Source organism: Leptodactylus fuscus, chromosome 1 (assembly GCF_031893055.1).
Source record: "Leptodactylus fuscus isolate aLepFus1 chromosome 1, aLepFus1.hap2, whole genome shotgun sequence".
Taxonomy (NCBI): domain Eukaryota; kingdom Metazoa; phylum Chordata; class Amphibia; order Anura; family Leptodactylidae; genus Leptodactylus; species Leptodactylus fuscus.
The window spans coordinates 303,494,134-303,503,810 of record NC_134265.1 but is presented as its reverse complement, the minus strand read 5'-3'; the positions used below and the strand labels follow the sequence as shown (position 1 = coordinate 303,503,810).

The window sequence follows — 9,677 nt, the reverse complement described above, 5'->3', positions numbered from 1 at the left end:
GAAAGAATATAGAATGCAAAAACATGTTTTTCCCAGGTTTTAGACGCATCCAGCAAAAGTGTAGGACTTGGGGGCATTCACACTACCATTGGTGAACATCAATAATATCTGTAGCTATTGTCCGTTATAAAATTTTAGCAACAGACACTAGCTGAACAGTCAGTCATCTGTTAAAATATCCATTCATTTCATTATTGTCCGTTATTTTGTGTCCGTTTTCTGCGCATGTTCAATAAGCAGAACAAAAAAAAACCTGCCTTACACTACGCTTACACCATGTGTCTGTTCACTTTCAAATCGTTTAAAAAAAACAATAAAAAATGTAGCCTAAAAAGGATTCCATACAATTGCACAGCAGATACCTGAATTAGTCAATGAATATCATTGACCTCAATATGAAAGATGTATTTGGGATAAAGAAATGTCCTGCAAGTCTGACTGTTTTTTCTCTGCCCAGGACAGTGGCTACCAGACAGAGACCACCTGCAGGTGTTTTTTTTTTTTTTTTTAAATCAATGGGTTTTAGAATTATTCAAAATCAGTTTTTGAGGAGTTTAAGGGCCAGTTCACACGGAGTTTACGGGCACGCATTCTGGCACGTATACACGTGTCAATGTGTGCACTCAAAACAGATCTCATTAATTTCAATGGGTTGTTATTGGCGTATAACGCATGTAATTTTGCGGCCTGTAACTACCCATTGAAATGAATGGGATCTGTTTTGAGCGCGCACATTCTGACAAGTGTATACGTGCCACAATGCGCGCCCGTAAACTCCGTGTGAACTGGCCCTAAGGGTGCATTCACACTGAGTAAACGCTAGCTTATTCTGAACGTAAAACACGTTCAGAATAAGCGGCGTCTAAAGCAGCTCCATTCATTTCTATGGGAGCGGGGATACGAGCGCTCCCCATAGAAATGAATGGGCTGCTTCTTTCACTCCGTGCAGTCCCATTGAAGTGAATGGGGAGTGCCGGCGTGTACGCTCCGGCATGAGCAGAGCTTGCCGTATACGCCGGCACTCCCCATTCACTTCAATGGGACTGCACGGAGTGAAAGAAGCAGCCCATTCATTTCTATGGGGAGCGCTCGTATCCCCGCTCCCATAGAAATGAATGGAGCTGCTTTAGACGCCGCTTATTCTGAACGTGTTTTACGTTCAGAATAAGCTAGCGTTTACTCAGTGTGAATTCACCCTAAGACAGTTTTAAAAACTTATTTCATAGAGAGAGCCAAACACTGATGTGATCCTAGCCTCTAATGTTACATGTGTTTATGATAAGCTTTTCCACTGGCATATGTGAAGATAGACTTACCACTCCTGAGTGAATACATGTATTTTCCATGAATCAGTTTTGAAGACTATCCTAATCTTTTGTTGTCACTGTTATTCCTACCAAATATTTCTGACTAGACAGACAACTGGGTATTACCATTGCTCTTATCAAAGGAGTGTGTAAGGATCCACCTTCGGTTGGTAACACCCAGAGGTCAATTTATTCATACATTTCTAGAAGGAACAGAAAAAAAAAAAAGTATAATGCAGAGTAAGAAAATACGCTTGAGAATTGTTATACTATAGGGAATATAAGCATATATCAGCAGTTTCACCAAGCCTCCTTTAACTGCTAAGGTCCCACGTAGCTAGCCAATGCCAAAAAGCGTTGCAGGAAAAACTGTGTCAGACACTCACGATTTTTCCCCGCAATGCTTTTCAGAGACCGTCCGCAGAGTTTTCCCTCTGTAGACTTTCTGCTTCGATTAAACGTATAGGGAACTTGCTGGTATAGGAATAATTGAGAAGCTGAGAATTCCAAAAATGAAACCATTTTAGAAATTGTGATTTCTGCTGCACCTATTTTTTCTGCAATGTGTGGATGGGATTCCCTAGGACTGTAAAACGCTGAGGTTTACGCCACATGTGGCCCTGGCCTCAGGCATGAAAGATACAGTCAGAGATTAAAGTCAGTACTGTACAAGATTACACTGGCATCATGCAAATATAGAAATACAGCCATCTTGTAACGTGTACATGAATGTACTTGTCTGAAATAAACCCTTACACAGTTTAAAGAGGACCTTTTATGGATTTGGGCACATGTGGTATTATATACCGCTGGAAAGCTGACAGTGCGCTGAATTCAGCGCACTGTTGAGTGAAGAGCTATCAGTACTGTAGCTCTTCACAGTCAGCCTATAGCGCTGTAGTGTGTGAGTGGGGAGGTACGCCCCCCTCCCCTCCTGATAATACTAGTCTATGGACGAGCACTGTGAGCAGAGGGAGGGGGCATTCCTCCCCGATCACACAGTACAGCGCTATAGGCACTGCTGCACAGAAGGACGTTCCTGACGGAGTGTCAGAAACGCCCATCTGACTGTGAAGAGCTACGGTACCAACACTCATAGCTCTTCACCTGGGGCACAGATCGGGAAAGCAGAATGTCTCCAAATCCATGAAAGGTCCTCTTTATGCACAAGAAATATTCTCCATAATAGGTAGTCAAGTCTAAAAGTGTCATTTTTCACTGCTAATACATTGTACTATAATATTTTTCATTAATTTTTATTATCTATACTCACTGCCAACTAGTTCAAGAACTGATCTATAGCTGAGAATTTGTTATAACGTATTAATGGAAACACTTTACAAGCTAAAGCTTTACATCTGGAGACTCTGGCATGGTATCTACCAAAAATCAGCAGAGGGGAAAAAAAAAAAACCCTACAAGGAGGACTTTTTCCTTCACCGGTTTCAGTTTACAAAATGACAGACCCCATTGGCAACACGGTGGCTCAGTGGTTAGCACTGGAGTCCTGGGTTCGAATCCCGCCAGGAACAACATCTGCAAGGAGTTTGAATGTTTTCCCCGTGTTTGTGTGGATTTCCTCCCATTCTACAAAGACATACTAATAGCACTTTGAACAGAAAGTTCACAGAGTTTTCCTCCACGGACTTTGTTTCAATTATATCTACAGGGAAGCCGCCGGTGTTTCCGTAGATATAATTGACATGCTGTGATTTTCAAAACCGTGATGGTTTTGGAAATTGCAGCGTGTCCGCGCTGCGATTTTTCCCACAAGGTGGGGATGGGATTCACATGAATCCTATCCACTTTGCAGGTACTATAAAATGCTGCGATTTCTCCAGAAATCTCAGCGTTTGCAGCCCGTGGGACCCCGGCCTTAGTGGTTCAACTCTCTGTTTTGGTCTACTGACAGACCTGAATAGCAGAGAGCCACCATTAGCGAGAACCTAGTGTTAACCAACAATAGATAATATTTACTCCTAGCCCTGGACTCCAGGTAGATTTTTCCCACCTAAACGAACACCATGTAACAAATCACAGCTGAAAACAGACTGGATCTAGAAGACTCTTCAGTTTCTGAATGTGTACAAGAATGCTTCAACAGATATTGTAAAAATAGGAACTGAAATAAAGCAGACCACAAAATTGCATAACTTATCAGAATGTGATTACAATATACTTTTCCCTGTTAATGGCATATAGAATATCCTCTGTAGACCGTTTTAAAGGGGTTATCCAGCTTTTAATATTGATCCTTTGTATTGTCCATCAATATTAGATATTCAGGGCTCTGATGCCCAGGACCGATGCAGATCAGCAATACCAAGACAGCACGGCTCTCTAATATTTACATACGATGAGCTGCGCTGTGTGAATACACTTGCTGTACAAACTGTAATGGTGGGTGTTGTACTGGAGCACTGTCCTATTGAAGTCTATGGGACAGCACAATACTGTGTATAGTGAGGGGGCAGCACCCCCTCACAGTACAGCTGACCTACATGAATACTGGGTAACAGACTCCCACATATTAATATTGATGGCCTATCCTTACAATAGGCCATCAATAGTAAAAACTGGATAACCCCCTTTAACTGCTATACTGCTGCACTGAGAAATTTAGTAGAATGCTGGCAGATATCCATCGGGGTAATATATGCAGCCTAACCAAGCCTTCTCCGAAACCTCCTCGCTCACTAACTTTAGAAGGGGGAGAAAATTAAGATGGGAGGTGTAAGACACAGAAATATTTATTCTTTGTTTTGGCAACATGGTGACAGTGGTTAGCACTGCAGCCTTGCAACACTGGAGTCCTGAGTTTGAATCCTGCCAGGAACATCTGCAAGGCGTTTGTATGTTCTCCCCGTGTTTGCGTGGATTTCCTCCCATTCTACAAAAGACATACTGATAGGTAAAAAAATAAAAAATTCTTTGTTTTGATGCTGGATTTTTGTTATACTAGGCGCCCACACCTGCCATATCATAAAGGTTTCCAGCAGTCCCTTCATGTATAGGCTGATCAAACACTGATAAGGCAAGCTTGTATGTATGTGAGCCTTAGCCTATATAACTTCGTCAATTGCCAAATTATTTGTGTTTCTAAATAAACACTGTATAAATCAGAAGAAACACCTTTAAATAATAATGTACAATGTATCCAGGAGTATTAAACATACATCATCTCTACTATTTACATGTTTAGTGCTCCAACAGTAATACACTTCATGTAAAGAGCAAGTGGAAAGGGTCCTGAAGAAATGTGTGCTCTCCCAATTCCAAGCAAAGCGCACGCGCTCTATAGTACACAAAAGAAAAAAAAAGTAGTAAACAGTTCTCTAGTTCTAGGATACCTGTTGGTCAGTTTAAAAAAAAAAAAAAAAAGTCACTTGCTGAGGGGAAAAAAAAAATTTTGTAAAAAATTATGGCACAAACCAAACAACTTTTAATATTGCAATACTATTAAAAATGTGTACACATTACCTAAAACATACAATAGGAAAAAAAAATAGACTATACAAGAAAAAAAAAAAAAAAAAAAAAAAAAAAAAAAAACTTAAAATATATATATATATAGAAATAAAATCCCCTCCCATGTGCTATCTGGACCTTCTGTCCCTTTTTGTTTTTTCTGTATTTTTGTTCATTGTTTTTTCATTGTCTCCTCTGCAGTCTGGACAATACCACTTGCCCTTTGGTTTGTAAGTCAGTGAAACGCAGGAGAAATGGAACCACTCTATGGCGCATTCTTCATTGTCACATCCGATCATCTCCCCATAGGACACTTGGTTACACAAGCAATAGGTTGGCTCATTGGGATCGATTGCATAGGGAATAGGAGAGACATCCCTTTCCTGCTTGTGTTTGGCTCTCTTCTTCTTCTTGGAAGACTTTTGCTTCTTCTCTTTAGGTGGATCATCTAAGTCATCTGTGCCATTGACCATATGACACAAGTCCCTACTCTCACTATTGCGTTGTCTACGAGGTCTCCGAGTAGATCGCTCTGCCGCACTGGAGTCGCCTTTTGACTTTTCTGAAGATTTTTCATTTTCATCTGAGTCAAAGAAGCCCTTGCAATGGGCATCAATCTGCTTGGTCCTATTTTCTACTAACTCAAAAACCTGAGTGACCAACTGGATCTTATCGTCACCCAACTCCTGGGTGACTATCAGCGCTCTCTGAAGTTGCTGCAGTAGACGCTTCTTCTGTTGGGGATCATTTTCATTTGCGTGCTTATCGTAGACCTCATCTATCTCCTTCAGTGCTTCTGTAGGTAGACAAAAACACAAATAACCTTCTACAAAATGGCACACATACATAGAAAAAAAATATGTAAGGGGAGTTCTAAGAACATAAAACAATTAAAGGGGTAGAGAAATAAGTTAAACATTTTTGCAAATAAATAACTAAAATTTTTCAGAATTTTACGTTGATCCCTAAGGGGGCGTTCACATTATGAATGCCAGAAATTCTGGCACTTATCAGAAACTCAGCCATAATTTCCATATTTCTTGCAGGGAACGTACATAAACAGGACGGTTACTCAAAAACAGAGATGAAGTTGTGACCACTTGAAAATCAAGCTTTTAATTTTTTTACAAGTATAGTTACGTTCCTGGAAAACCCCTTAAACATTTTAATGAGTTGTCCATATTAGTTCATTGAATAGATTATCCAATAGGAATTCAGGCAGTTTCCTAATACACATGTATTAAAATACTGCTTTCATAACAGTCTACCAGTTAGTACCCCCGACTACACTGTACAATGGTATGATCTGTGTAATGTATCCATGAACTAACTGAATAGTGTCATGTGACTCATCCCTCATGTGACTCTTCACATCCATCAATTGTGTGTTGAATTCCCATTACAAAAACAAATGCCTGTCTGTATGTCTGTCAATTTTTTTTAAATAAAGTAAACCATAAAAAAAAAAAAAAAAAAAAAAAAACTGTATCTGGGGGATTTGTGCCTTTGTTAATAAATGTAACTGTGAAAGAAAAAAAGAAAAGAAAAGAGAACAGAATGTGGAGCTGCATCTCTACAGACGCTGCAGACAATAAAATAAGGACGCTGTAGTTAGGCCTGGTTCACATCTGCGTTCGGTATTCTGTTCGGGGACCCTCAAACAGAATACCGAACGCATTGACAAGCGGTGAGCTCATGAACGCAGACTGACCCCATAGACTATAATCGGAGCTGTGCGTTTTCTGCACGAGTCTTGCAGAGACAAAACTACTTCACGAACTACTTTCCTTTCCGCAAGACTCATGCGGAAAACTCACAGCCCCCATTATAGTCTATGGGGTCCATGTGCTTTTATAAGCTCACCGGTTGTCAATGTGTTCGGTATTCCGTTCGGGGGGTGCCCAAGTGGACTCCCCGAACGCAGATGTGAACCAGACCTAATACTGTATTATGTTCTGCCCCTAAATAAGATACTATTGGACAAGGTATATCATGTGTTTCATAACATGTGAGGTGGGTCACATGACTGACGTCATCTTTAGACCACTGCATTGGATACATTTTTGTGGACTGTACCAATTTTTATTTTTTTAATCAAAACAGGGGACTACTGAATGAACAGATTTAGATCATGTAAATTTTAAATGCATGCGTATTAGGAAGTCATAAGAATTGGCTATAGGAGGTATAATAACCATGCAGACAGGATACAATATACACAGGACGGCTATAAGGGGTATAATAACCATACACACAGGGCGGCTATAAGAGGTATAATAACCATGCACACAGGATATACTGTACACAGGGTGGCTATATGAGGTATAATAACCATGCACACAGGATACAATATACACAGGACGGCTATATGAGGTATTATAACCATGCAAACAGGGCGGCTATAAGAGGTATAATAACCATACACACAGGATGACTAAGAAGTGCAATAACCATGTACACAGGGCAGCTATAAGAGGTATAATAACTACGCACACAGGATACAATATACACAGGGTGGCTATAGAAGGTATAATAACCACGCACACAGGGCGGCTATAAGAAGCATAATATCCATGCACACAGGATGACTAAGAAGTGCAATAGCCATGTACACAGGGTGACTATAGAGGAGCTGGGTACAGGACTATATATATCTAGGGAAGGCGTTATGGAGTGGGAGGCCTATAGGAAGGAAGCTATACATAGTCCTATGGTTACTGGGGGCTGCTCTGCTGGCAGCCATTCTAAACAGAGGGTGTGTAATATTACCCAATGACGTGATATAGCTGGTATGCGGACCTCCCCCCCCCCTACAATGGGCGGAGTCTATGCATAATAGACCATCCTCGATGGGCGAGAACTATCACTGTAAGACACCGCCCACCGATAGGTACCGCCCACAATAGGCGGAGTTTCCTCGCGAAGTTCCCTATCACAGTTTAGCCCCGGAAATGACAGTGGAATACATCCCGCCCATAGTGGGCGTGTCCTAGCGTTGTCTTCCTGATAACAGGCTGTCCCCGGAAGTGACGCCGCGCTCACTGACAGTATACAGGGATTACACGGTGCACACGCTGTGTACAGGGGGGGATACACTATAAAACACAGGGGTCACCTACATGTGCTGTGTACTCACGACCCCCGCTCCAGGCTGCACCGCCGTGTATAATAAAGCTCTATGCGCTTATATGGCAGACCCACATCCGGTCCATATAAACACCCGAGCAAAACTTCAGTATGTGGATAAATACAAGCCTCAGACTCCCCACAGACGTGCGAGCATTAGTCATCTCCACGGGGCATGCTGGTAGCTGTAGTTCTACAAGTTGATGATACAGCTCATCACTTTCAGCTTCCAAAATGGCTGAAGAGAGGCTGTGGAGTGCTGAGGCTGTACTTACAGGGCTGGCAGTGTGTGTGACAGATGCCGGGGCCATGGTAGAAGGGCACAGCACGGGCAGGAGTCTCAGTGAGGGCTACGGGCTCCCCCTCAGGTTGCTGCGTACCCCCCGGCCACGTGTAGCGCTCGTCACTCACCTCGGTACTTGGTGTCGATCTCCCGCAGCAGGGTGACGGTCCTCTGGATCTCCAGCGGAAGAGACTCGATACACTCCAGATAATCCTCCACATAGGTGACCAGCTGGCTCTCCTCCACCCCGCCGCTACCGCCGTGCGAGTAGTAGAATGCCTGTGGCTGCTGCTGTCCTAACATGCTCCTGTGCTTAGAGCATCCAGCAAAGTTCCGGGAGTGCGGCGGATTGGGGGCGCTGAGCGGTGTGAGGAGTTGGGGCGGAGTTGTGCGGGGCCCCGGCGCTGCGGCTCCTCTCTCTGTCTCCTCTGCTCTATCTCTGGGGCTGCATTCCAATTTGGAACCCGGCGGCCCGAGGTGACGTTCTGCGCATGCGCGCTCATTCCCTTATAAGGAAGGACGCCCCTTTTTTTCTCGCTTTTATTGTGTTTAGATTTTCCCGCATTTCCTTTACTAGTCGCTGATTGGATGAAGGGTCGTGAGATGGGCGTGGCCACGTGGAAGGCGTGGTTTGGCAGGCGTTAGATCACGCCCATGGGTTTAACTCTTCCGCTTGCTGACAGTTGCAGTGGTATTTGTGTGACTGGCCTGCCATGTTCTCCTCCGTCCTGTGATGTTTATGTGGCGGCTGTCTGAGCTTGTCCCTGCACACTGTTCACACGTTGTATACAGTCTCGCTAGCTCACAGTATACACGTTTGACAGTGCGTGGTGCGTTTTCTTCGCGTTTACTCATGCAATCAAACATGTTGTGTCACTTTTTACATTCGCTTGGTTAGGTGGACTAGGAAACGCTTCGGAGTAGGACGCATCACGTGATTTACATCACATGACCTGCCAGTGCTGGGGCAGAAACTGTTCACATGACCTAGGTCTAAGAGCTTGTTCACACCTGTCTTTAGGCATCTAAAATATGAATTTTTGCGCAATGGATATACAAAATAATAACAATGTGAATCATACTACTAATGACAGGTCTCATCCTGTGTCTCTAAGGCTTTGTTCAGACCTGCAGTGTAACTTTTGACTGTAAGAGAAGACGCAAGGCAGTGCTGTACAGTATCGATCGGATTAGGATTAGGAGACGGACAACACTGGTCATCCATGTCAAATCTGATGAACAGGCGGCTGAGGCGCCGTCATTTCTGGGCTTTTGATATAGATCAGCGATCTAAAACTGAACCAGTCAAATGGGCCACACAAAAACCTTTAAAGTAGAAAGAGTGACATTCTTCTCAAATTCTATGCAACACAAATATACTGTTAAATTACCCCAGCTGGGGCATGGTGGCTCAGTGGTTAGCACAGTAGCCTTGCAGCGCTGGAGTCCTGGGTTCGAATTTCGCCAGGAACAACATCTGCAAGGAGTTTGTA

The 9,677-nt window shown here is 43.1% G+C and overlaps 1 protein-coding gene across 1 annotated transcript; it reads right to left on the bottom strand.

Moving 5' to 3' along the window:
* Positions 1 to 4,846: 4,846 nt before the first annotated feature.
* On the bottom strand, positions 4,847 to 8,678 carry ING2 (inhibitor of growth family member 2). Its single transcript, XM_075265918.1, has 2 exons — positions 8,313 to 8,678; positions 4,847 to 5,571 (listed from the first exon to the last, which is right to left on the bottom strand). Exons 1-2 carry the CDS (start codon positions 8,485 to 8,487, stop codon positions 4,904 to 4,906), a joined length of 843 nt encoding a protein of 280 aa, XP_075122019.1. The 5' UTR covers positions 8,488 to 8,678; the 3' UTR covers positions 4,847 to 4,903.
* Positions 8,679 to 9,677: the final 999 nt, after the last annotated feature.